The sequence below is a fragment of the Neophocaena asiaeorientalis genome, unplaced genomic scaffold, assembly GCF_003031525.2.
Source record: "Neophocaena asiaeorientalis asiaeorientalis breed wild unplaced genomic scaffold, Neophocaena_asiaeorientalis_V1.1 scaffold110, whole genome shotgun sequence".
Taxonomy (NCBI): domain Eukaryota; kingdom Metazoa; phylum Chordata; class Mammalia; order Artiodactyla; family Phocoenidae; genus Neophocaena; species Neophocaena asiaeorientalis.
This window is the reverse complement of record NW_020175053.1, coordinates 7,394,171-7,420,414: the sequence shown is the minus strand read 5'-3', so window position 1 is coordinate 7,420,414 and position 26,244 is coordinate 7,394,171. Positions and strand designations below refer to the sequence as shown.

The 26,244-nt window shown below is 56.7% G+C and overlaps 2 protein-coding genes across 4 annotated transcripts in view; both read right to left on the bottom strand.

Moving 5' to 3' along the window:
• PPIL2 (peptidylprolyl isomerase like 2) overlaps window positions 1-17,848 on the bottom strand; it is a 23,559-nt gene extending 5,711 nt beyond the window's left edge. For all 3 annotated transcript variants that reach the window (XM_024763714.1, XM_024763713.1, XM_024763715.1), the window contains exons 1-15: window positions 17,718-17,848; window positions 15,919-15,968; window positions 14,279-14,324; window positions 12,498-12,560; window positions 11,549-11,600; window positions 8,925-8,976; window positions 5,596-5,687; window positions 4,954-5,043; window positions 4,045-4,120; window positions 3,186-3,346; window positions 2,116-2,191; window positions 1,578-1,684; window positions 1,331-1,420; window positions 1,095-1,128; window positions 446-563 (exon numbers count right to left, since the gene is read on the bottom strand). In XM_024763714.1, the coding sequence (XP_024619482.1) occupies window positions 446-563; window positions 1,095-1,128; window positions 1,331-1,420; window positions 1,578-1,684; window positions 2,116-2,191; window positions 3,186-3,346; window positions 4,045-4,120; window positions 4,954-5,043; window positions 5,596-5,687; window positions 8,925-8,976; window positions 11,549-11,600; window positions 12,498-12,560; window positions 14,279-14,324; window positions 15,919-15,968; window positions 17,718-17,749 (1,139 nt within the window). In that variant the 5' untranslated portion in view covers window positions 17,750-17,848. The remainder of the gene's footprint in view (window positions 1-445; window positions 564-1,094; window positions 1,129-1,330; window positions 1,421-1,577; window positions 1,685-2,115; window positions 2,192-3,185; window positions 3,347-4,044; window positions 4,121-4,953; window positions 5,044-5,595; window positions 5,688-8,924; window positions 8,977-11,548; window positions 11,601-12,497; window positions 12,561-14,278; window positions 14,325-15,918; window positions 15,969-17,717) is intronic.
• Window positions 17,849-19,357: 1,509 nt separating this feature from the next.
• On the bottom strand, window positions 19,358-25,688 carry LOC112412159 (uncharacterized). The gene is made up of 7 exons (XM_024763680.1): window positions 25,613-25,688; window positions 25,211-25,401; window positions 24,867-24,990; window positions 23,283-23,482; window positions 22,669-22,739; window positions 22,295-22,399; window positions 19,358-19,532 (listed from the first exon to the last, which is right to left on the bottom strand). The coding sequence occupies exons 3-7, from the start codon at window positions 24,940-24,942 to the stop codon at window positions 19,358-19,360; spliced, it is 627 nt and encodes a 208-aa protein (XP_024619448.1). The 5' UTR covers window positions 24,943-24,990; window positions 25,211-25,401; window positions 25,613-25,688.
• Between the last annotated feature and the right edge of the window lie 556 nt (window positions 25,689-26,244).

The window sequence follows — 26,244 nt, the reverse complement described above, 5'->3', positions numbered from 1 at the left end:
GACACTTGGACACAGGCCCCCCCCCCCCAGACACTTGGACACAGGCTGCCCAAGCCTGTACATCTAGCCTGTTCTCACCCTCTCAGCACCAAAACTTAGACCTACTAGGACCAAGGTGGGTGTCCTGGGCATCTAACGCCAAAACACTCACAGCAGAATTCCCGACCCCTCACTGGGTCTCCGCCCCCCGGCCAGGCATCCACATCCACACCCACATCTGGTGCCGCCCTGGCCTGTCGCAGGCACCACCACGAGGCGTGGGATTGCCGGCTGACTCGTTTTACGTGCAGGTGCACAGGCCCAGCGCTCAGGCAGGTCTGCGCATGTCCCCACACTTTCTGGATTGATTCGGGGTCGGGGGCACAATACGTAGGGCGAGGCTGACGGAGAACCTGCAGGAGCCACCCCCTCCCCGGGCCCCTCCCATGGCCGCCCATTGACTCACAACTGAGACTTGTTGGTGTTGGGCCCCGAGTTGGCCATGCTGAGGACGCCGCGGCCCGTGTGTGAGAGGTTGGGCCGGAACTCGTCTCGGAAGGGCTTTCCCCAGTACGACTCCCCCCCTGGAGGAGGAGGGGGCACGTGGCAGCAAGAATGACCAGGTCCCAGCTGAGCGCAGCTCTTGGGACGCGGCCCAGCTCAAAAACCCGTGCGCAATCCCTGGGGTCCTCATCACCAACCCCCCCACGCAGGACACCCCCGCAGCCCCAGGGCCCTCAGAGCCCCTGGTTAGGGCCCGGCCCACAGAACAGGGAGTAAAGTGCCAAGGAGATGGGTGGTTCCTGCTCACACAACACAGGGCGAGGGATAAGCTGGCCCAAGCAGCTGGCAGGCTAAGGGGGGCTTTGGAGGGGCAGCATCCAGGGTGGGGCCCAACCTTCACCCACTGTAGGCCCCCTTGGTCTGTGGACAGAGGGGGTGCCCCTGGAGGCCCAGCGGGAGGTAATGTGCCCCCAACCCTTCATCTGTGGCTGAGGCCTCACAACCACCTTGGGACGAGGAAACAGCACGTGGGGCTAGCAGAGTCCCCACGCCCCTGCCCTCAGAGCCTGTGGCGCAGCCAGAGTTCCCAGGGGCCCAGCACAAGCACCTACCTGTGCCTGTGCCTGTGGGGTCACCTCCCTGTATCTGCAGGAAGAACCAGCCAGTGAGAAGCTGTGCCCATGAGCCTCAGCCCCCCTGCCCCCCATCCCCCAGCTGCTCCTGGTGAGAATGGGGCCCTCCTGGTTCACCCCCAAGAGGCCTGGTGTGGCCAGCTGGCCCCCGGGTACACGTGGGTCACTGCAGGACTCCGCACGTGGGCACTGGGAGGCTGGCGCACGGCACTCACCACGAAGTTTCGGATGGACCTGTGGAAGAGGGTGCCATCGTAGTACTGCTTCTTACAAAGCTTGATGAAGTTCTCACAGGTTTTTGGCGTCTACAAAAAAGGCAAGGTGCTCCGCTGAGGCACATGGCGGCCAAGGAAGGGTACCGAGGACCCCCAGGGCCCTTGGGCAGTGGAAGGCGGCCCTGACAGTGAGGAAGGACTTGCAAGGCCCAGCAGCCAGGCACTCGCAGGCGGCCACCTCACCCACCAGGTCGCAGTGCAGCTCCAGGTTGAGGTCACCCAAGTTGGTGTGCAGCCGCACGTAGCCCTTCTTCTTCACGAACTGGTAGCGCAGCACGTCCTCGTCAATGGCGGCTGCAAGCAAAGGCCTGAGCTGCCTGCCTACCCGCGGCCCGGAGCCCCCAGGGGCATCGGGGAGGGTGGGGCAGCGGGGCCTGATGGCTCCTCGATGTAGGGAGGGGAGGGCTGGGGGGAGGGAGGCCCAACCAGCCAAGAACAGGAGAGGAAGGGGGCTTGGGGGCAACGCCAAGGTGGGACTTGGGCTGGAGCCTGAGGTGGGGTGGCCCCAGCATGGGGAGGGCCTCCCATCACCAGGGAGCCCCCTGGACAGCCGCCCCTATCCCAAGCACAAGCCCACTTTCAAAAGGGGCCGTGCCTGGCCACTCCTGAGCTGCCCACGAGCCCACAAAGCCCAGGCGCGACAGAGCAGCGCTGAGAAGGGCATGGACGAGGGCACCCCACCCTTGGCCGCTGTTAACGCTGGTGGTGGAGACAAAGGCCACTACCTGCTTCATGCGTGGTCTCGGGAACCATGGCAGTGGAGGTGAAGGAGGCGCTGACCTTCCCGGTGGAATAGTGGGCCTGCCAAGAAACCACGGTGGCTCCTCAGCCCGAGGCCACCCCGCTGTTCAGGCCCTGCTCGGTGCCTCTCCTATAGGAAGGTGTCCCTGACCACCACCCACAGGTGCCTGCAGGGGTCTACCAAGGGGGACAGGACAGCCCAGCCCACACTGGCCTCTCCCCAAGGGCCCAGGGAGCAGGGGCACAGTGAGCCAGCAGCCCACGGGTCTCAACTGGGCTGAAGGCCTGGCTGCCAAAGCTCTCACGTTAAGTGAAATCCAGAAAAACACACCAGGCAGAGCCTGGGCATCTCTGGGGTTCAGAGCACCAAGAACTGGAGCTTCTTTTTAAATGTGTTAAGTCCCCACAGGAAAAAATAAGCCTCAATAAACGATTTTTTTCCTTCTAAACAGAAGGACAAAAAAGTTTCTTCCCATGAGAAAGAAATACACCAAAATTCTAAGAACCATCGTGTTAGAGGTGGGATTAGATGATAAACAACAAACCTTCTTTTAGCACGCTTAGTTTTCTGGACAGTTCTTTAGGGGGGCACCTCAGAGGTCCCCCCTCCCAGGGTCCCCCAGCCCCAGCTCACCAGGTCCTGCCTGAATAGAGGAAGGGGGGCTTGACAAGCCAGGGTGCAAATCCTGGTGCCCTCACTGCCAACTGGGGGTCCCAGGACCAACCGTGGGCTGTGTGGGATGAGAAGGTAAGGACGGGTGCCAGGTACCCCCAGTACCACTGGCTCCCTCCCCCCAGCAGCTTGGCACCCCTGAGGTTGCTCTGGGCACTGAGTAACCAGCTTCGCAGGGCAGTGACTCTGCCCATACCCCAGGCAGCTGTGGGGCGAGGAACCACTGAAGCTACCGGGCAGCTGTCCACCTAGCACATCTGCTCCGGGCCGGCCACACCTGTCCGTGGCCCCAGGTTTGCCAGGCCAGCCTCAGTGCAGCCCCATCCCCAGGAGTGCCCCAAGGGGCAAAGAGGGCAGCGGCAAGGCCTGCTGCCTACTCACAGCGTTCAGCCTGTCCACCTTTGTCTTCTCGGGGACCTTCATGGTGGCCGCCAGCATCTCGTCCCCTTTGAACTCCTTGTAGAGCTCCTGCAGCGTCTCTCGGGTCTCCGTGTTCGTGTTTTTCAAATAATAAGATGGGTCCTGCTTGGCCTTTTCTTCATCTACAAAACAGCACAGTCGCCCTGAGCAGCCAAGACCCAGCAGCATCCCCAGATGTTGTGACAGGGACAGGAGGCCAGAGCCACTGAGAGCCCCGGCCGGGACACGAGTCTGAAGTGACCAGAACTTCTGTCACAGTCAGTCTCCTGGTCACAACAACCCAGGGAGGACCCAGTGGGGGAAGAAAGAGCGAGGCCACTGCCCTGTCCCCAGACCGGCCCCAGCCCCAGGGGTCACAACCTCGCATCACAGGACCCCTGGCCACGAGAAGTCACCACCCTTCATGGGACCTCCATACCCACCCAGCGGCCAGCACGAATGGCCCATCCCTGTGGTGGGACACAATCTCTGAGGAGAAGGCCCATCCAGGCCCCCGAACACATGGGAAAGGAAGCAGCTCTGAGAGACCTAGAGCCAAGTCCTCACGGGGCGGGGGTGGCAGGGAGATGGCCAGGCTGGGCACCATGGTGATGGCCCGGCTGGCACCGACATGTCTGGCCCCCGATGGCAGGCATGGGCCAGGGTGGTCTGCCAACCCCAGCACAGAACAATGGAGCGTGGGCTCAGGAAATGCAAGACCTTTGAAAACCTGGGTGAGACTCCCAGACGCTCAAGCCCCAGGGAGGTAGGGGCTTCGCCCAGGAGCACAGGCTCTTCTACCTAAGTCCCTGGTACCCAGGCCAGCCCTGGCCATACATACCTGGGTCTATTATTTTCATGTTATTCTTAACATGAAAGAAGTTGGAGACATTGAATTTGTCCAAACTGGTGGGGTCCTATGGCAAAAAGAACACATGTGGCAGTGAGCCTGGCACCACAGCCAGACCCATCCTGGGCCGTGTGGCTGCTAGGCAGCAAAGGACGGGTGGACCGGCAGAGGGACCAGGCTGGAGGGGAGAGGCTGGGGGCTGCATGGGCACCGCAGGTCAGCAGGGACTGTGCCCTGTGCAGGGTGACGAGCAGGGGTGGGGCAGGGACAGTGGCACAGATGGCTGCTCAGCCAGCTGCGTCCCCTTCTCCCCGCACACAGCCGAGCACCCTTGGCTGTTAGCGCGGGACGTGGGGTGCCCACCTCCAGGCCTCCTGCAGGCCGCCCCCCTTCAGCCCGGCTGCCAGACTGACCCCACGGTCTGCCCTGGGGACAGCGAGCCCATCACTGGGGAGAGCCATGCACCGGCCTCTGATTAGAACGGGATGAGCCACACAGGAGGATCTAGACACGCTGATTTTCTAGGGCCGGTTCTCATGAACTCACTCGGGGCTCTGACACCTACAGGCACACCCTACACTCGCCCCTGGGTCCTGAGCACACCAGCCCCAGCCCTCAGGCCTCCAACGGGGCTGCTGGGACATGGAGGTGGCTCTGGGGGCAGAGACGAGGGCCCTGACACGGCAGGGGCAGCCTCGGAGGGGAGCAGTGAGCCCCGGACTGAGCAGGCAGCCTGTGTGGAGGCCCAGGGTGACTGAGGGCAGGGAGGGTGGGAGGGGCTCTGCCAACGGCCGGGACAGCTGGGAGCTACACAGGCAGGGGGCTGCGAGACCACTGAGGCAGGAGGAGCCAAGGTCCTGGGCGGGTGGTCCCCGGGCAGGCAGGGAAGGGGACACCCACCTGTAGGGTGATGATGTCCTGCCGGGAGAAGGGCTCGTCGGTCAGCAGGTCTCGGAAGTTCTTGGCCTTGATGTTTAGCTGCTCCACCGCCTAAAGCCAGGAGAAAGTCCACTGGTCACGTTGCCTGGCCCCCGACCTGGCAGCCCAGAGCCCACCCAGAGGTAGGGAAAGGACCAAGTGGGGGCAAAAGTGTGTGCCACCAAGGGGCGGGGCTTCCTGCGCCCCAGACAGGTTGCTGTCGTCACACATCTGTCTCCCAATGAGCCACCCGAATCCATGACCCCAGAGCCCCGCGGGGCCAACCTCCACGGATGGGCGTGAAAAAGGCTTAGGGAGGGTTTCCCGCATCATGGGGCCACAGCCCTGCCATCTGCACCCAGCCCAAAGCAGGCCCAGAGCAGGACGGGTGTGGAAATCAGGACCCCCCCCCCACCAACATGTGATCCCCTGGGGCGGCACTAGGAGCTGAGGTCCCTCCAAGGTCTTTGCCGATGCCTGTGGGGGGCACCAGGGAACAAGGACCTGCTCAGTGGGCAGAACTGCCCCGGTCCAGTCTGGAGGACACGAGCAGGCCCTGCCATCTCCTGGATGCGCCGGTGGCTCTCACCCCATGAGCCGGCCTGGGGCTCCCCAAGGACCCACCTCGTGGGCGTAGACGTTGCCAGTGGTCCTGATGGCCACGATGTAGCTGTTGTTGGTGAAGACGGTGAACAGCACAGGGCAGTGGTACTTCCCTGGAGAGGAGGCACACGCCCAAGGTCAGAGAGCCAAGGTCAGAGAGCAGGAGAGGCGGAACCCTGCATCAGCACGCCCAGGGTGACCGGGGGACAGCCCACAGCTCAAGCTCCTCCTCCAAGAGCATGAATTCCCATTCATCCTGCAAGACCCAACCCCTGCAGGGCCTTCTTCAGCAAAGTCGGCCTTGTCAGCCCCCAGCCCACCTGGCCTCCCTCTCCACCTCGGGCATCCGTCACCCTTGCCCACCCACCAGTAGCCTGTCCTTCAGACCCTGCCTCGTCCCCGTACCTCCTGTGTCCCTCGCCTGGGTTACTTCAACCAGCCCCGGCTGCCCTCCGTGCCCTGCCCCACCCCACCAACACCCGCCCACAGCCAGGGAGCCTGTTCAAGTCCCAGCAAGAACACTGCAGAAAGGGGAACACTTAGAGATGAAAGACCTTGAGTTGTATGGACTCTAAAAATCCTGATTTCAAAACTACAAAGAATAATTATGAGAGCATTCTGGAAACTTGACCACTGGCTGGATAGTCAATGATACTACGGCATTCCTACTAACTTTTTAGATGTGACAACGGTATTGTGGTTATTATTTCTTAAATCTTTAGCTTTTAGAGATGCACACTGAAGTACTTAAGCACAAGATAGTATGATGTCAGGGATCTGCTTAAAATCACCTGAGTACGTGCAGAATGCTAGCATAAGTAAAATCAGACACGTTGACAATGGATGGGAGCTGAAGCTGGGGATGGATACAGGGCAGGGAGTCACACAGTAATTCTACTTTCTTTTTTTTTTGGCCACACCACGGGATCCTAGTTCCCAGACCAGAGATCAAACATGGGCCCACCACAGTGGAAGTGCACAGTCCCAACCACTGGACTGCCAGGGAAGTCCCGAATTCTCTCTACTTTCACATCCCTGAAAATGTCAACTTGGGACTTCCCTGGTGGCACAGTGGTTAAGAATCCGCCTGCCAATGCAGGGGACACAGGTTCAAGCTCTGGTCCAGGAAGATCCCACATGCCGTGAAGCAACTAAGCCCGTGTGCCACAACTAGTGAGCCTGTGCTCTAGAGCCTGTGAGCCACAACTACTGAGCCCACATGCCGCAACTACTGAAGCCCACACACCTAGAGCCCATGCTCTGCAACAAGAGAAGCCACCGCAATGAGAAGCACACCCACCGCAATGAAGAGTAGCCCCTGCTTGCTGCAACTAGAGAAAGCCCACATGCAGCAATGAAGACCCAATGCAGCCAAGAATAAATTAATTAACAAAAAAAAAAAGAAAGAAAATAAATGATGCTGTCTTTAAAAAAAAAAAAAGGACTTCCCTGGTGGCACAGTGGTTAAGAATCTACCTGCCAATGCGGGGGACATGGGTTCAATCCCTGGTTTAGGAAGATCCCACATGCCACGGAGCAACTAAGCCCGTGTGCCACAACTGCTGAGCCTGTGCTCTAGAGCCCGCAAGCCACAACTACTAAGCCTGCATGCCACAACTACTGAAGCCCACGCGCCTAGAGCCCATGTTCTGCAACAAGAGAAGCCTGAACACTGCAACGAAGAGCGGCCCCTACTCGCCGCAACTAGAGAAAGCCCACGTGCAGCAACGAAGACCCAATGCAGCCAAAAATAATTTTTAAAACAATTTTCAACTAAAAGACAAAACAAAGCCAAAAAAAGGCAATCTCTAGATCAAAGTTAGTAAATTTTTTTTTTTTTTTTTTAGTAAAAATTTTAATAAAGGCAAAGTTAGGTCAGATCTTTCTTGCTATAATCTCTGAGTTCTCCCGTGGCCACCCCAGCCCCGCATGACTGCTCTGCACCCCATCCCACCTGACTCTGGACCACAGACCCTGCTTCCCGCTCCGCTCACCCTGATGCAGCAACACTGGACTCCTGGCTGTGCCTCGGGGCCTTTGCACAGGCTGAGCCCACTGCGCAGAATGGTCTCTCCACATCCCCACAGGGCTCCCCTCCCCTGCCCTTCCTCCCCCTCCCCCCAGATTTATACTCAAACCCTGTCAGCAAGTCGTCCTGTGACCCTCTCTCACCCTGCTTTACCTCTGACCTGTTCCATGCAGCACCTGACGCACTACAGTGATCTCATTTCCAATTTCCTCCCTCCCTTTTGTTCCGGGAGAGACCCGCCTGTCTTGGTCTCCGCACACAGCAGGCGCTCAGTGAACACTTGTGAAGGAGACACACCGAGGGCCTCCCTGAATCACCCGCTCTCAGAGCAGGGAGCCACGTGGCACCCAGGGACCATCTATGGGGTGCTGTGCTCCTGGTCACCAAGGCCCGCTTGCTCGTTCACTGCCATCTGGCACCTGCTGGGAGCCAGGCCAGCCTCAGCTGCTCCAGCATGTCCCTGAACACGCCTGCCCAGTGAGCCCCGACACCGACCTCAACCACGGCACCCGCACGCGCCCAGGGCACGGCGCCAGGCCCACAGAGAACCGAGAACAAGGTGGGTGCCCACGGAGGTCGCCTCGGCGCAGGCGTCTGGCCAATGAGAACAATGGAGGGTGTGGAGGAGTGCAGAGCAGGACCCCAGGCCTGGACTGGGGCTTTATGACCAGTGCCAAGTGGAAACCAGCCCAAGAGCCACCTGGCAAATCCGTCAGACCCCCCACACCCACTGCCTGGCTGCCTGCCCTGGGCCGCAGCCTGAGCAGCTTGTCTGCAGCGATGACTGGACCAGAGCCACGGTCAGGCAGGGCCTGTCTCCCATGGGGCCCAGCTGGACCCATAAAGGCCACCGGAGGCCCACACGGCCCAAGTGCCCTTGGGGGAAGAAGTGCCCCAAGCCGGAGGTTTCACCCCCACCCCAGCTTTAAACTTTCTGGACCTGGGCTTCCCTGGTGGCGCAGTGGTTGAGAGTCTGCCTGCCGATGCAGAGGACACGGGTTCGTGCCCCGGTCCGAGAAGATCCCATGTGCCGCGGAGCAGCTGGGCCCGTGAGCCATGGCCGCTGAGCCTACGCGTCCAGAGCCTACGCGTCTGGAGCCTGTGCTCCACAACGGGAGAGGCCACAACAGTGAGAGGCCCGCATACCACAAAAGAAAAAAAACGAAAAACAACTATCTGGACCTTTAAGAAAAAATTATTAGCCTTTGAGAAATCAAAAGCAAGCCTCCAGCCTGATCAGAAAGGAACAAAAACTTGGTGAGAGGCGGGGGCCTCGGGTCCTGCGGGCCAATCCTAAAACTGGCTGTAAAGGATTACTCACCTTCACTGTTCTTTGCAAAGTTCAGCTTGATCAGGGACCTCCCGTCCAGTTTCTGAAAAAAGCGTAATTAATAATAAGTAACTCACATGAAAAAGGGCAGAGGCATCCGAACAAACTTTTTGGCCAAATCAATATCTCCTCAGCTGGGCAGTGGGGACCCAGGCATTTGCCCTGCTGTTCTGCTGTGTGACGACCCAAGAAACACCAGGCACGACAACGTGGGGGAAGAGGAGTCAATACATGCAAATGCCAAGAGGGGATGGGACGGGATCCTTTCTCAAAACTTCTGGACTTCGTCTGCGGCTCACCTCTTCTCCAGGAACCTGGACAATAAAGCAAAGTCCAGCAGCTGGAGGAAAGCTGCCCAGTGGGGAGGCCTCTGTCAGAGGAAGTGAGGGGGCAGCAGGGAGACCCTGGATGGGGAGGCACAGGCCCTGCAGCAACCAAGGGCCAGCTCCAAGGGCCACGCGGAAGAGACACCGCTGAACCCAGTTCTGCCCCACGTCCTCCCTCCCCTGGCACAGTCCCCGCACCCAGCCCAGTGCCCACTCCCTGAGTCACCTCGGCCCTGCCTTCGTTAGCCAACCACCCCCACACACACACCTATGGACAGATGGTGGGCGCCCGCCCCAAGCACAGCCAACCCAGGGAGACCCACATGCAGCACCCTCCTCCTGGGGTCCCGGGAGGTGATAGGAGCTCACAGCAGCTGACACCACAGGGACGGTCCTCAGGGCCGCGGCCGCGGGGACTCTGGGCACAGGCCGGGAGGGGCACGGGCCCCACTTGAGGACGCACCACAGACTCCCTGACAGGACACCCGCAGCAGAGGTGATGGCTGGGGGCAGGCGATTGGCATGCTGTGGGGCTGGGGAGCACCCGGGGACCGGTTGGCCACAGTAACCGAGGACAGGGGGGCCAGAGGTGGACGAGGAAACACGGGGGGCTGGGGGGCGATGGCAAAGCGCAGCCCCCACCGACAGAGGAGCGAGCCCCAGCCTCGACACAGCCGCAGCCTGATCCCAGGGGAGGCAGTGCATCCCGAAAACAAGGCCATCGCCCAGGGCCCCAGAGTACACATCCACCTCCAGAACACAGGTAACAAGCGCACAGCTGAGCAAAGACTGAACCCACGACACTTCACACGTCCGAGGCTGGTGACCAGGACCCTGCTCACACCCCTCTTCTGCCTCCCTCCCTCCCCCTAGCCTCACCGCACCCGGGTTCTCTTGGGCCTCCCCAAATACGATGACAATGACAGCCTCCACTCTCCACAGGGCCCCCAGGGTCTGTCACAGAGCTGACCAGGCCTAATCCCGGCAGACAGGGCTCTGACCACCACCCAGCCCAGCTCCCAGCTTCGCAGTGCCAGTCACCACACTGCCCGCCACTCTCCCAACGCAGGCCGGACTTCTATCAGGCTGACACCCTGGGGGAGCCAACCTGGCTTCCAGGGTCTGCAGAAGGTCCCGCCCTCCCTGCTCGCCCACCTCTAGCCCCTGCACTGCACCTCCTCAGCCTGCACCCTAGCCCAGGCTCACCCAGCACCTCTTGCCCAGAAAGTACACGGCCCCTGCTGCCTCCCTGCTTCCACCCTCACTTCCCGGAGGTCTGGTCCCGACACAGCAGCCAGAGCCAGGCTTCCAAACAGGCCAGATCACAGCTCGCTACGGCTTAACCCATCTGGCCTCCAGCCCATCCAGAACGAAGCCAGGCTCCCTCCAGGGCTGGCAAGACCCCCCCGATGTAACTCAGACTATCTGCCACCATCTCCCCTCGTCCCCAGGCCACAGCTTCCATAGCACTGCTCCACAGACGTCCCCAGGTCCCCCATCCTCCTCTGGTCAGCATCCCGTCCCACTCTGCTCACAGTGCCAGGCCCCATGCTGCACGGCTAACCCCTTTCTGTGAGTGAATGGGTGCAACCGAATAAATGTGGCAGAGGGAAGGCGAGCTGAGAAGTGAACAGAGAGCAGCAGGAGGAACGGAAAGTGGGCACCCTGGGGCTTTACAACAAGGCATGCGGAGGGGCAGGGGGTGTCCAGCAGGGAAGTATACTGGAACTCGACTCCAGATTCTCTCCTGCACCTGTATGTGTGACACATCAACAGCTGCTTAACCTAACTCTCCACAGAGTACACGTCACAGAACGCTGGTGCCCACAAGTTACATCACCCAAAGAGACAGGTGACTCCTAGAGCTGCCGAGGGTCTAGGACATGTATCTCCCCTGACACGCCGCTGATGAGAGTCTGGAACAGTGCGACTCCTCCAGGGTGCAACTTGCCAGGAGCTACCAAGCCGAAAACGCAGCCCCCAGCATCCAGCAGTCCCAGGGGTACACCGCATGTGTGACCACCATCTGCAACAGCAGAACTCCAAATGCCCCCCCGAACTGTGCCACCACAGGAGGGCGCACGGACGCACTGACACCTCGGGGGTGGAAGCAAGGGGCAGTGGGGTCACCAATCAACTGCGTCCACGACCGAGGTAAGACAGATGCCTGCACACGTGCACACAAGTGGGGAACACTCCAGAAAGGACCGGTGTGGGTCCTCCACCACGTTCCTGTACCTGACACCTGGTGTTCACCGGCATCACCAAAGCTCCTGCACAGCCACCTACCTCTCCGTTGCTGGGGTTGGTGCCATACTTCTTAAGCCAAGGGACAATGTTCCTGAAGGGAAGAGGACAGTACGCGTCAGCGGGAGGGCCGGTGCAGCCTGGCGACAGGGCCACAGTGCAGGGGGTCTGCCTCCAGGGGGAGCTGGGAAGGGGCTACACTCCACTTCACTTTTTGCCTCATCAGAGGAAATGGGGGAATATTTCTGGCTACATGGGCTTCAAAGTACGTTCAGGGTTTTTACTCTACTTATGCATAAACATGGATAAATACCATTAACAGAAAAAGACGTACATACAATGAGATACTGGGCCAGCATCAAAAATCACACTTCCAGAGAATTCTGAATGATATAGGGGAGAAAAGCTCTCATCTGAGTGAAAACTGGATCCTGAACTATCTTCTACAGTGTGACCTCAAGCAGGTTACCACAAATGCACTCCCAGAAGAGCACTCCAGACACTGGCAGTGCTTTCCCCGGACAATTCAATTATGGCCAATTTTCCCTTTTCCTTTGAAGTATTTTGCAAATCTTCTAAACTGAATCTGAACTATGAGACAATTACAGAAGCTGGTTTACATTGGGACATAAAACTGAGCATAAAGCTTCAAAGGGAAGGACTAGGAAATTATGCGCCTCAACTATGGCTCTGCTTCATGAAGTGAAAGCTACTCAGCTCATTAACACTCTAATAGGTACAGGGTGCGAATTAGAGCACTAGGGACCCCCACACGGGGGAGAGGCCAACGCCCCTCCAGGCAGAGGTCACAGCAGCACTGCCACCTCATGCCTGAGGCCCATCCAGGGCTCCCAAGGCTGCTGGGACCTCGGTGTGTCCAGGCTCAGCACTGCCTGGAGCCCAAACACTCCAGCTGGCCCCACAGCCCCTTCCTGAGTGGGTGTCAACAATCTCACCACATCTGTTAGTCAGAAGTCAAGGGAAAACTCACAGCAAGTCAAAGACGACGCCTTCGGGGGTGCAGACCGGGTAGACAAAGGGCTGTAGAGAGAGACTGAAGAAGGACAGGGTCACTGCTGAGCACTGCCCCCTCCCATCCCAGGAGACTCTGGGGGCAGGGGGTTACCACGGTCTGGAGGAGCCCTGCCTGCTCCTGGCTGCACAGCAGGCTCCGTTCCCGCCATGTTTCCAAGGAGCGGGTAAGTGACTCAGACAAGACCTGACGCCCGGGAGCCCTGGGTAAGTTCCAGTGCAGGGATATGGGTGTCGAAGGCCACTTCCTGCCTCGTGGAGGGTCTGCTTCGGAAAAGCAGAGCCCACAGGTGGAGGAGGATGGTATCCAGTGGACTTCCTTGAGCCAATAACCTTTTCTTCTGGCATGGGGTCTCCATCACTAGTCATCAAGAGCCCTGGCTGACCTGGCTTGTTTGTATATCAGTCACCTACGAGTTTGGTCAGCACAGGTCAGGCACCAGGACCTGGACAGCCTGGCGGCATTGGGGTCACCTCCCCGAATGCTGCCCCAGGGAGCCCTTGTGGGGAGTCCTCACCACCGCCCCCTCTGGCCCAACCTTCTACTCTAACCCAGTAGTACTGCTGGGGACCAACCAGAGCAGGACCCAACAACAAGGCAAGCTCCAAACAGCAAGACAGTGAACATGTGTCTTCTCCTAACAGGGCCTGAAGGGCACATTCTCAAAGCACGTGTTACCCAGAACCCAAGGTAGTTACAAAATGGGCGAGACACACAGCAGAGACCTCTTGGAAGAACTGGGAACCAAAGATTTCCATAGAACCAATTTACAAGACTACATTTCCAGGAGGCTGATGACAAAACTGGTGGCGGTGGTGAGAAATGCAGCTGATGATGTCTGGGCCTCACTTGTTCATACTTCCTGAGCCAAGTGAAACAGGTGAAGCCCTCACTCACCATGTGGGGAGCCTCCTGGAAGCCCTGGGCAGATTCAGCGGCTGCACCCCCAGCCTCCCCTGTCCCCTCACTGCCCTGTGGTATCGGCTGACCTGCCTCACCACAGTTCTGGGATCACCAGGAGAGCTTGGTCAGCTCTCAAGGCTCACCCTGACCTATGCAATCAGAACTTTGGTCAGAGGGAGAGGAGGGCAAGATGGGGAGAATGCTGTGTAGACACGTGTGTCCAGGACAGAGCTGACTACTGCTCAAACTTGGGGAAACTCAAGCCCATGGGGACCACCAGACCTGCCCACTCCCCCAAGCCCCAATGTGTTGGGGTTCATTACTCTAATGAGGGTGGGAAGAGACATCCAAGTGGCTGTGCAGCTGGGTCCCTCCCCGCCCCCACAGTGACCTGCATTCTCAGGGAAGGGGGAGGGGCCACAGTATCATGACTCTCGGGGCTGCTGTTACTACTCAAACTCTGGACCAAAAGGAAAGCATGAAAGCCCTGGGCTCACAGTCAGACCACTTCCTAGATGGGATACCTGGGAGAGGGAGCTCACTCTTCGAAGCACTGATTCTCTCAACTATAAGGCAGGCTTGATGACAGAGCCTACCTACCTCTGTAGGTAAGAACAAGGTTAAAAGAGAATGCACATAAATGGAGACACAGAACAAGCAGAAAACCATCATCATTTCTTTCCATTGCTGGGTCCCTTCTTCCAGTCCACGGAAGATCCGGGTGGGAGAACGCAGACAGAAGCTATACCTGCATCTCCAGGGATCAGATTCACTGTCAAACAGTTGAGTACCCGAGAACAATCACGAGGGAAATGTTAAACTCTCCAAACTCTTACCTGCAGTGGTCAAAAGGTAGACGACGAAAATCTGTTTGTGCGATATCTGTGTAAAATGAAAATAAAGGACAGAAAACTTACTCTGTAAAAAATTTCACGTATGTACTCTATCAACAAGTCAACTACGTTTTAAGAAAAAGTGCATGTAAGTCACGGGGATGAAACGCACGGCATGGGGACTGTAGTCAATGATATCTTAAAAATTGTGTGTGGTGCTTCCCTGGTGGCTCAGTGGTTAAGAATCTACCTACCAATGCAGGGGAAACGGGTTTGAGGCCTTGTCCAGGGAGATCCCACATGCCGCGGAGCAATGAAGCCCGTGCGTCACAACTACTGAGCCTGCGCTCTACAGCCCGTGAGCCACAATTACTGAGCCCGTGTGCCACAACTACTGAAGCCCGTGCACCTAGAGTCCATGCTCCTCAACAACAGAAGCCACTGCAATGAGAAGCCCACGCACTGAAAGAAAGAATATGCCCTGCTCGCTGCAACTAGAAAAAGCCCACGTGCAGCAACGAAGACCCAACACAGTCAAAAATAAATAAATAAATTTTAATAAATTAATAATAATAATAATTGTGTGTAGTGACAGATGGTAACTAGACCTATTTTGGGTTTTGTTTTGCAAGGCACAGAAATATCAGACCACTGCATTGTGCACCTGGAAGTCACTCAGTGTTACAGGTCAACAATACATCGATAAAAAAATAAAAACCTGTTAAGATTAAGAAAAAAAAGAAAAAAACAAAAGAAAATGCTGATGTAAATTACCCAGTGCAAAAATTGCTGTGTACTAAAACCTTTCTCTAGACAGAACCAAGACGTGGGGTACATCAAGAAAGAGCTTAGAGGAAGAAGTACATACTGCAGGTGGGTTTCTGCCACAACCCTAACTAACACCCCTGCTGTGGGGCTCCCTCTTGGCTTTGCTTTCCAAGAGGCTGGGCCAGTTTTGCTTCCACCAGTGACCGTGACAGTGCTCTTTTGACTGCAGCCTTGATAGCTTTAGGTATTATTGCTCTTTGCATTCTTTTTTTTTTTTAATTTATTTGTTTTTGGCTGCATCGGGTCTTTATTGCTGCACGCGGGCTTTCTCTAGTTGCAGCGAGCAGGGGCTACTCTTTGTTGCAGTAAGCAGGCTTCTCATAGTGGTGGCTTGTCTTTGTTGCAGAGCACAGGCTCTAGGCACGTGGGCTTCAACAGTTGTGACATGTGGGGGCTCAGCAGTTGCGGCTCGTGGGCTCTAGAGCACAGGCTCAGTAGTTGTGGCACACAGGCTTAGTTGCTCCACGGCATGTGGGATCTTCCCGGACCAGGGCTCGAAACCATGTCCCTTGCATTGGCAGGCGGATTCTTAACCACTGCGCCACCAAGGAAGTCCCCGTTCTTTGTATTCTTTATTAACTTGACAGAGAAAATATTATTGTAACCTATGTTAAAAAAAAATCACCACCAATATTAAACATTTTCTCCTATGTTTAGTGTATTTCCTCTTTTGTGAACTGTGTCCTCAACCCGTCTACTATAGTTTCCATGTTCTTATTAACTGTTCATTTTTACACTTACTGCATTGTGAAGGCATCATTCCTTAATTATACCCACACACACACCAAAAGGAACAGAAGGATTTCATGCCTTACCTGGTTTCTTGCCACCATAGAAGTGAGTGTATTCAGCACAAGTAATGTACCTAGAGAGAAAGATAATCTTACTACCACCTCTTTATAAAAAGAATAGTCTCTGGAAGTAAGAAGTTGATAACCGAAATCATTTCACTCATTTAGAAAATGCTTTTTTAACACGTACTATATGTCAGGCACATAGTGAAAAACACAACAGAACAAGGGGATACACAAACTATTAAGCAAACCCAAACGGTCCTGCTCCAAAGAGCAGGGTTAACAATGAGAAGCAGCTGGCCACACCAAGACCTGGGGAGAGAGCTCTCGGAGGCCGAGGGACCAAGCCGACTAATCATATAAAAGCCCTGAGGCAAGGGCTTCCCTGGTGGCGCAGTGGTTTGAGAGTCTGCCTGCCGGTGCAGGGGACACGGGTTCGTGCCCCGGTCCGCGGGGATCCCACATGCCGCGGAGCGGCTGGGCCCATGGGCCATGGCCGCTGAGCCTGCGCCTCCGGAGCCTGCAACGGGAGGGGCCGCAGCAGTGAGAGGCCAGCTTACCGCAAAAAAAAAAAAAAAAAAAAAAAAAAGCCCTGAGGCAAGAAAAGCTAGTGTGTTTCCAAAGAAGGGCAAAGCCACTGAAAAAGAGTGCACATGGGGGCACAGGGCCACTGATCATGGAAGCGCAGGTGGTGGTCGTATCACAAGGGGCCTCAGGGGCCGTGGGAGGACTCTGGATTTGCTTCAGGCAGGATGAAAGGACCCTGATCTAGCATGAGTCCTCAAAGCATCACTCTGGCTGCTGTGTGCAGAGGGTCAAGCAACAGGCAGCAGAAAACCAATCTGAGGGTGACTACAAAGGTCCAAGAAGGAGCTGGCATCAACTTCACCTGCGGGAGGACTGGTGGACGAGTGAGAAGTGGTCAATTCCTGGAAGAGCCAGCAGGACGTACTGATGGACAGGAGGCAGAGGGAGCTAAGGGAAACTCCCAGGCTTCTGACCCCCAGCGAGGAGAGAGCGGTGTGACCACTGAGATGGGGAAATGGGGGAGGAACAGGCTCAGGTGCTGAAAATCAAGAGTTGCTTCCCCGTGGGGCACAATGAATTCGAGAAGCCCATCGGATCTCCAAGTGGAGGTGTCCTAAGCAAGACTGGAGAGATCCCACCGGGCAGGATGTAAATGGAGAGGAAGCCTGGGGGAGGAGACGTAGGAGGTCCGGAACGGGGGGAGGAGGATCCATCAGAAGAAACCAACAAAGAAAGACCCCTGAGGTAGCCTGAAAACAAAGAGTGTGGTGTCCCAGGCACCGTACAAGGGCTTCAGAGGGAGAGAGGCGGTCAGCCGCGTCCTACGCTGCTGAGAAGCCCAACAAAACGAGGACTGAGAACTGACTGATCCCCCGGATGGAGACGCACGGAAGTTACAGGATCACGACAAGAGCAGTGCAGCGGGCAGAGCCCGACTGGAGTGGTTTCAAAGGGAAAGCAGAAAACAGCCGATCGACACAGATGTTCCTCTTCTTGTCATTAAAAAAAATCAAAGAAACTCGATGGCAGCTGGTGGTGCCAGGTGGGTTTGTTTTAATTGGAAGGTGCTGTAGCCCGTGAGCAGGCTGGGGAGCGAGAACCGCGCCCGGGGAAAGCCGGCGGGGTCAGAGCTGGAGAGCTGAGGGGCCGAGGGGACAGGACTCCGAGAGACCCGCGCCTGAGGGAGCCGCCCCGCCGGGGGACGGCGGAGGCTCCCGGGGAAGTGACGTCGAGAGGGACTCGGCGCGGCGCAGAGTGCGGACAGGCCCGCTCCCGGCGGCGGCTCAACTTACATCTTGTCCTTCTGGTGCTGTCGCTTCCCCATGGCGGCGGCGGCGGCGGCGGCGGCGGCAGGACCAGCGAGCGAGAAAAAACAACGGCACACAACTCACACCGCGCCCTCTCGGCCGAGCTCCGTAACTACTTCCGGGTCTCTCGGACCCGCCCCGGAAGCGGGCGCTGGGCACGCCGGGAATTGTGGTTCCTGGTGCCCAAGCGCATGGCCGGCTGGAGCAGGCGGCTCCCTGGGTCCCTGGGCTGAGCTCGCGGTTGGCTCGGCCACGTCGGGGCTGAGCTGCCTCCGCCTCGAAACCCCGTCTTCCTGGGGGCCTCTAGCTGGACCGCCTCGCCCCACCGGCCCCGGCTCAACGCCATTCCCGCCCAAACCCGCCCTGGATACTCAGGTCTTAGGCCTGGAGCCCCAAGAACCCCCAGCCTTGGCCCCATCACTGCTCCCCGCCAGGCCGAAACCTCCAAAGCGACGTACACATTCGCTGCCTGCCCACTTACCGCCCATTTGGTCCCCACCGCCTGCAGGCCTCTCTCCTGGGCGGCCCAGGGGCTGGTGCCCATGAAGCCTGAAGGTCCAAAGCCCTGATGACCCCTTCGGTCTCTTCTGACTGACCCTTCCTTCGGCTGGACCACCACGTTTGTATGCCCCGGCCGAGCCCTGGACCTCCCTCTATACTCAAGCACTGGGTGACCTTGCCCAGGCTCATGGCTTTAAACACCTGTATCCCTTGTCTCCGAACACGAAATGGCCAGCACTTCTGCCTTCTGACCTCTACCTGGGCACCGACTGAACTCAAATTTAACATGTCTGGTAAAAGCATAATTCTCCACCCCCTTCTACTCCTAGTGTCCACTCTCCTCAAGGTACCACTGTCCACCCAGTCACCCCATACACCTCGATCTCAGCTCCCACAAGGGCTTATCACAATTTGTAATCCTGTACTAATTTATCTATGTACTGGCTTACCACACACATATGGATGGGACATAAGCTCCTTAAGGGCCAGGACCCCAACTGCTTGGTCTATTATTTCCAGTCGCAAGCAAGGTGCAGGGCATCCACAGGGCTCAACTGACATCTGCTAATGGCCAGCATCATTGGGCACTTTGTGAGGACTCATGTCTCACATGCAGGTTTGATTCTAAAGTCAGCGTGGGAGGTAATGAGAGTCACGTGTCTTTGAAACTCTTTAGGGAGGTGCCAAATTGGAAACTGACACACCAGCTCATTTTCCTCCCAGGAGGGAACAGACCACTGTTTCTAAACTTGCACCCAGATAAGCCTTGTGTTTAGGAGCCAGGTGTAGCAAAAACTGGTAGTCTTGCAACTCAGTGGGGTCAAGTGAGGCACAACAGGGCCACAGAGTTACTGCAGGGAGGGGCAGCACACTCCCCACACAACACTCTTTCAAAGTGCACGGGACTGAGTTCCCAGGTTAGGTGCAAGTGAGGGGACTTCACTGACCTGACCACCTACTGTGTGCAGTCTCAGGCCAAAGAACCTCAGGCTTGCGCTACCCTGACCACCTCTTGGGGTTGCAGAGAGCCCGTGGGACTGCACGGCCCCTGGGTAGCGTGGCACGAGGAAGGCACCACCAGGGGAACTTTATTCATTCTCCTGCCGTGGTCTGTACAGAAGAGGTTATGGGTCCCTCTGGTGGGGCGTGGACTCTGCCCTGCCAGGGTCATTCTCTGATTCATCTTTGGGTCTGGGCACAGGCTGGAACTTGAGCAGGACAGGCGGGGTGAAGATGGAGGCCTTCACAGATGGGGATAGCATCTCCTCGGTGCTGGCAGAACCACTACAGGCTGAGGGCCTGTTCAGGAAACACGCAAGACATGGGTCCATGAGGGGGACACGGCATACAGGGCCATCAGAGAAACACACGACAAAACCCAGGCTGTGGGATGGCTCTCGATACATTACTGCTGCTGGAAATCCCTCCCATGGATGTTTGCTCAAGGCTGTTCATTGCAGCAATGTTTGTGATTGTGTAAACCTGGAGACAATCCAAATGTCCATCAGGGAACAGCTAAAAAAACCATGGTACAGGCATGCAGTGGACTATTCCACAGCTGTTTAAGGAACAAAGTTGGTCTGTACATCCCAGCAAGTAAAGACACCCCAATGGTGCAGTAATGGAAAGAACAAGTAGCTGAGAAGTACGTGCAGTATGATCCTGATTTGATTTAAAAAATTAACCAATGTATTAGGACTCATATTTCATGTATTCATTTCTATATTGTGACCTTTTTTCCATAGAGTATGTTATGCTTTTGTAAACTTTTAGAAACCAATTTAAAATAACCCATTTTGGGGGATAGTGCCAACACAGCACAGCTCACTCAGAAAGCAATACATAACAGGAGGCTAAAAATTGTCCCCATTAATGAAATATTTCAACAAGCAAGGGTAGTTGAGTAAATGATGCTCCGTCCACACAATGGGGTGGGTATTCTGCATCTATGATTACTGGTGAATTTCTAGGTATTTTTAATGACAGGGAAGCAACACGTTCCAGAACTGGCTGCAAAACTGCTCACAGGACGCTCCTGATTACGTGACAAACTACTACCTGTGCACGTACACTCATGTCCATGGGGAACACCTACAGCGAAACGGGGATATGTGCCAACAATGGTTATTTCTGACCTTGGGAGTGAGAGTGATTGGCGTCTTTTTTGGGTAGTTTTCAAACTGTCTACAGTACCTAGATCCTGTTTCAGAATCTGAAAAATGGTAGTGCTTTTGAAAACTGTTCCTACCCTTTCCCTTGTAATTTCACTTCTGGAAATTCATCTTGAGATTCAGGGACAGCTTAGCACATAAAGATAGTGATGCCAGGGAATTCCCTGGCGGTCCAGTGGTTAGGACCCCACATCTCACTGCCAAGGGCCCAGGCTCAATCCCTGGTCAGGGAACTAAGACCCCACAAGCCGCACAGCAGGTGCAAGAAGGGCATGTTGACCTTCACCCGTTTTCTCTGGAAGTGGGAGATAACATATTTATGCCCACCCACCACACGCATAGACACACACGCATGCACACACACATGCTGAGTGAGGGTACCGCACATGCTGGACGTCTGTCACACGGCCAAGGAAGCTGACCAATTTATGGTATGGTTTCATTTATACAAAATGTCCAGAACTGACAAACCTACAGCGACAGAAAGTAGGTTAGTGGCTGCCTAGGGCTGAGGGAGAGGGAGGGCCAAATAGGCAGAGGACTTTTGGGGCAGGGAAACTACTCCATACAACACTGTAATAGTGGACACATGTCATTATACATTTGTCCAAAACCATAAGATGTACATCACCAGGAGTGACCCTAATGTGAACCACGGACTTTACATAATGACACGTCAATGTGGGTCATAGTTTGTATTAAAGGTCCCACTCTCTGGCAGATGTTGATCGCGGGGGAGGCTGTGTGGGGAGGGCAGAGGGATATGGAACTCTCTGTACTTTCAGCTCAGTTTTACTGTAAACGCTAAACTACTCTAAAAAATGAAATCTATTTGAAAATTTTAAAAAGAATGAGTACTGCTACAACATGGATTAACTGCAAAAACATTAACCAACTGAAAGGAGCCAGATACAAAGACCACATATCTTACAATACCATTTATAGCAAACGTTCAGAACAAGCGAATCTATAGACACAGAAAGTGCTGAAGAGGGGCGAATGGAAGAGTGAGGGCTATGGGTTTCTGGGGTGACGAAAGTGTGCTAAAATTAATTATGGTGATGCATTCATAACTGTGAATATACCAAAGACCACAGAATTGTGTGTTTATTTATTTATTTATTTAATCATTTTTGGCCACACCATGCATCTTGCGGGATCTTAGTTCCCCAATCAGGGATGGAACCTCGGCCCCCTGCAGTGGAAGCACGGAGTCCTAAGCACTGGACTGCCAAGGAAATCCCAGGAACTGTATATGTTAAATGGGTGAATTATACCATGTGAATAATACCTCAATAAGGCTGTTTAAAAAAAAGTCATCTGATGCAATGAAGCAGCCAATCTAAACACTCAATGACGTGGGAAATACTTGACAAAAACAGTAATAAAAAAACCCATATTCAGGGGCTTCCCTGGTGGCGCAGTGGTTGAGAGTCCACCTGCTGATACAGGGGACACGGGTTCATGCCCCGGTCCGGGAAGATCCCACATGCCGCGGAGCGGCTGGGCCCGTGAGCCATGGCTGCTGAGCCTGTGCGTCCGGAGCCTGTGCTCCGCAACGGGAGAGGCCGCAACAGTGAGAGGCCTGCGTATCGCAATAAAACAAACAAACAAAAAAAACCCCATATTCAGTAAATCCCTGCTTTGCAAAACACACATGTAGATAAAGCACGGGGCTGCCCACAGCTGATTGAATCGTTCCCTTCTGTTGGCCTCTGGGCTGTTTGTTTCTGGTTTCCCACCAGCACAAACTAGGAAGGGGGAGCAACTTTCCAGCACGCCTGACGACATTAGGGTCCATCCTGGAAGTGGGAGCGACCATCACACTGAATATCCTTCCAGCCCTCATGCACGCTGCTCAGAGGCCAGATGGTTCAGGGGCACACTTACCCCGGGAAGCCAGGGCAGTGGAGCTTGTGCGCATTGTTTCTGGCCAAGTACGAGAAGTGGAAGCCTCCAGGATTGAGGACCAAGGGGGTCAGATCGACTACGCGGCTGCAAGACAGGGCGGGGCAGGGGACACACTCAGCTCTGGGCTCCTCCGGGGCAGGGGGTGCCTCCCCAGCCTCGGCGGGCACGGGGGCCGTACACAGGCAGATCTCTGAGCCCCAACTCCTCCCCAGGACCAAGAGGGGAAGGACCACTCAGGACTGCGGGATGGATCCACTACGAGAGGGGAGGGAATCACAGCCCAGCTGGCACACAGCAGGCTCCCCCAAACCCTCCTGTCTCATTTGCCTCAGGCCCGGGATAAATCCTCCCACCTCTTTGGGTTCGATGACAGGCCGGTCCAGTTCAATTTTGCTTCAGACCTCGAAACTTCCAATTGCTCCATCTTCAGCAAACAAAAGAAACTTTAGGACAAGGGTGGGATCCTCATCATGAAGAGAAACACCTTCTCCAAGAACTATGAGAACGATGTGCCTTCCAGTCAATCAGCAAACACATCAGGCTCATCCTCGGTGCCACCTGGAGCTTGGTGTTAGGGGGATGGGGCCCGGCGTGCGGGCTGGGAGCCAAGAGAGGAGATCCCAGCCCCGCCTGGGGGACAGGTGACGGATAAGCGGGAGTTAGGAAGGGCAGGCGAGTCGGAAGGGCACTGCAGAGGCACTTAGAGGGTGGCCTGGAGAATGACACCCACGGGGAGAGGCAGGCTTCAGGCGTCCCCTGGAAGCCCCAGGGTTGTGCTGAGTGCACTGAGGCCAGGCAGGCGGAGCCCTGTGTCTCCCCCAGCCCAACTCTGCGAGCAGAGCAGCCCCCTTTCATCTATCTACTGCTGCCTGCAGAGGAAGTTCTGGGAATCACTGCTGTGGGCCCGGGCATCGTTAGGGTGCTTCTGAGCAGGGGGTTAGAGGCTGCCGCTCCCAGGGCCACTGACCGATGTGCTGGGCAGCGGAGGGAAGGGGCCAAAGACCCTGGGCAGAGTGTAGACAGAGGTTGATGGGGCCACCATGGAGGCCATGGTAGTGGCAGGCAGTGGCAGCAGGGTTGGTGGCAGGCACGGGGAGGTCGACCAGTCCCACAAGAAGATGGGTTCTGGTTTCTTCGGTTTTGGCTTGCTTCTCCTCTTCTTGGCATCTGGGACAGAAGGTGTCGGTGATCACCTATCCCAAGGCCCGAACAGGTTGGGGGGGGGCACCAAACACAGGCCCTCCAACAAGGAGGGAGGCAGGCCCACAAAGGGCACCACTACTGACAGGCACGAACACACACCACCTCACTGGCCCCAAAACCACCCCACAGGGAAATGGTACTTTTGTCTCTATCTTACGAGTGGAGTGGTAAGCTTGAACTGTACAAGGCCCATGCAGGGGCCACGCCAGGCTGTCTGCCTTCCAGGACAGAATTTCACAGGAAGTGATAGAGTGTCACCGCCAAGGAGGGCTGGGCTTGGCCCGAGCAGGTTGGCCTGCCACCCACCCTCCCAGGCATGGCACAAAGCCCTGGAGTCTGCCAGCACCCCAGTGGGTTGTCCAGTCCCCAGACAGTGAGCCCACCGAATACCCGCAGCTCCGGGTCATCCTAAGGGTGCGCAAAGGGTGCATGGGGAGGAAGTCTTGCAGAGGTGGGCTTGGGGAGGAACCTAGGGCCTGCACCTCCTCTCTCCTGTTCTGATGAGTCTGGGTCTTTCTACTGTTCAAAGCTGGGTCCCACCAGCAAAGTAGGAGGTAACAAGCCCCTCCTGCAGCCTCTCAGACGGCTCATCTAGAGTGAGATAAGCACTGCCAGGGAGCACTGGCTGGAGGCTGAGCACCAGCCCTGAGTCTCAGTCCAGCTCCACCACACCTGGGTGGCCTACACATGCCGGACAACCTCCCCGGGCCTCCATTTCCTCTTCTGTAAAACAGGGATAAATAACACCACACCAGCATCTTGGGAGACCGCGGTAAGAGTTACACATGCTGTGGGTCCAGCTGTTGGATGAAACGGTGCTGTGGGACCCCCTCCCCCAGGTGAGCTGGGCTCCCCGATGTGAGGCGAGACAAAGAAGCCCAACACCACCATCCATCCCTGAACACGGACACTCCCAAGGACCAAATCCAAACCTCATCAAGGCTTTAGAACGACTATTCAAGAAATAACAGGCAGAGGGGGAAGAGCAAACACACCAGTGGACCCAGACAACAGATACAAACCCATCGAGTGGGTCCCCCAGAGGACAACACAGTTCTTTAGTCCATAGCATTGGGGAAAGGTGAGGGCGCATCCCGCGTCAAAAGGAACTTCAAAAGACGAGGCCAGAATCCCCACCTGCCACCCTGTGTGGCCACTAATGAGGTCACCTCTCATTTCACTCTCCCGGGGCCTGGGGTGTACACGAATTTGCCTCCCACCCAAACAGTGTGCAGGCCTCGCTGAGTCCTGATTGACAGACCAAGCGTAGATAGCCTTCTGTGGACCACCAGGGAGGTGTGAGTCAGGTCAACCAGGCCGCTCGAGCCCAGCGCGGATGGAGCCTCACCCTGGGAATATAAGTGCACGCGGTGGATGCGCCTCTTGAGCTGCTCCAGGCGCTGGTGCATCTCCAGGGCGCCCATGCTGTTGCAACAGTTCAGCTCCCCCTGGACGGCACAGGAGACCTTGGCCTGCGACGACAGCGGGAGAGGAAGGGAGGAGGAAGCCGGACGCGTGAGCCGCCTAGCCGGGGCCGCCTCCTGAAAAACCCCTCCCAACAGCTCAAGCAGGGCGGACACCGGCGCCCCCGCCCCCACGTCGGAACCCCGGAGCCCCGCCCTCCCGGGCCCGCACCCAGAGGAAGGACAGGAGCCCACACCGCTCGCACTCCGCCTGCTTGCCCTTGCGCACCACCCTCTCATCCAGCGCCGGGTTGCGGTCGAGGCTAAGGAAGAGGAGGCGCAGCGCGCTCTCCAGTGTAGGTCGCCGCTTGCCTCTCGAAGTCCTCCTCGGGGATGAGCTGGCAGAAGGTCACACTGCGGGAACTCGCTGTCGAACTCGTCCAGAAGCTCCATTCTCAAGGGCTTCGGCTGCCCGGCTGTCTGGGGGCGGAGCGGCCGTCGGGGCGGGGCCCCGGACGCGCCCACTCCACCGGCCCCAGGAGGGGAGGAGGGAGACACCCCCCCCCCCCCGCGAGGGCCAGAGCTCGGGTCACTACCCAGGCGGGGCCACCAGGGTCCGGGCACGCCCACCTTCCCGCCCAGGTCAGGGAGAGGAGGGGTCAGCCCCAGAGGGCCAGGCCCGGGGACGCACCGTTGTCCCCTTTCCGCCGCGCCACGCCTACGCAGGAACCCTCCGCCCGCGCCGCCGCACGGACAGCTCGGGCCAGTCTCGGGAGACCGCGGGCCAATCCGCGCGAGACGGCCACACGTGACAATGCCCGCTGCTCTGCGCATGCGCCTTCACGCTTCGACGGGGCAGACGGCGGGACGCAGCTACCCCTGGCGGAGGCCCATACCCCGGGGTCCCGCCCGTGGCCAAGCCAACTCTCACAACTTCTTTAAGGCGCTCGGCCCCCGGCCGGACTCCAGTACCTCCCATCCTGGCTGCTCCCCTCCTCCTCACCGTCTGTAGACAAGGCCCCAAGAGTTCTTTCTGCCCACAACTCCTCTAGCCCCGGACTTTTCACGCTCTTCTGACTTCCTCTCCCGCTTCTATCCTGTCTCCTCTCCTCATGAGGGTCCTGTCTTTACCATACCTTCTTGGACATCTTACCCACTTCTTAGTCCCAACCCAGAACTGACTTTAACCCCAAGTCCCTTGAGTTACAGACCCACATCTAAGTGTCCCCAGGGGACGTTTCCTGGGCATCTCACGCTCAGCACATCCGAATTGGCATGCATCTTCTTCCCTCCCACCCAGAAATCTGCTTTTCTTTTCTTTTC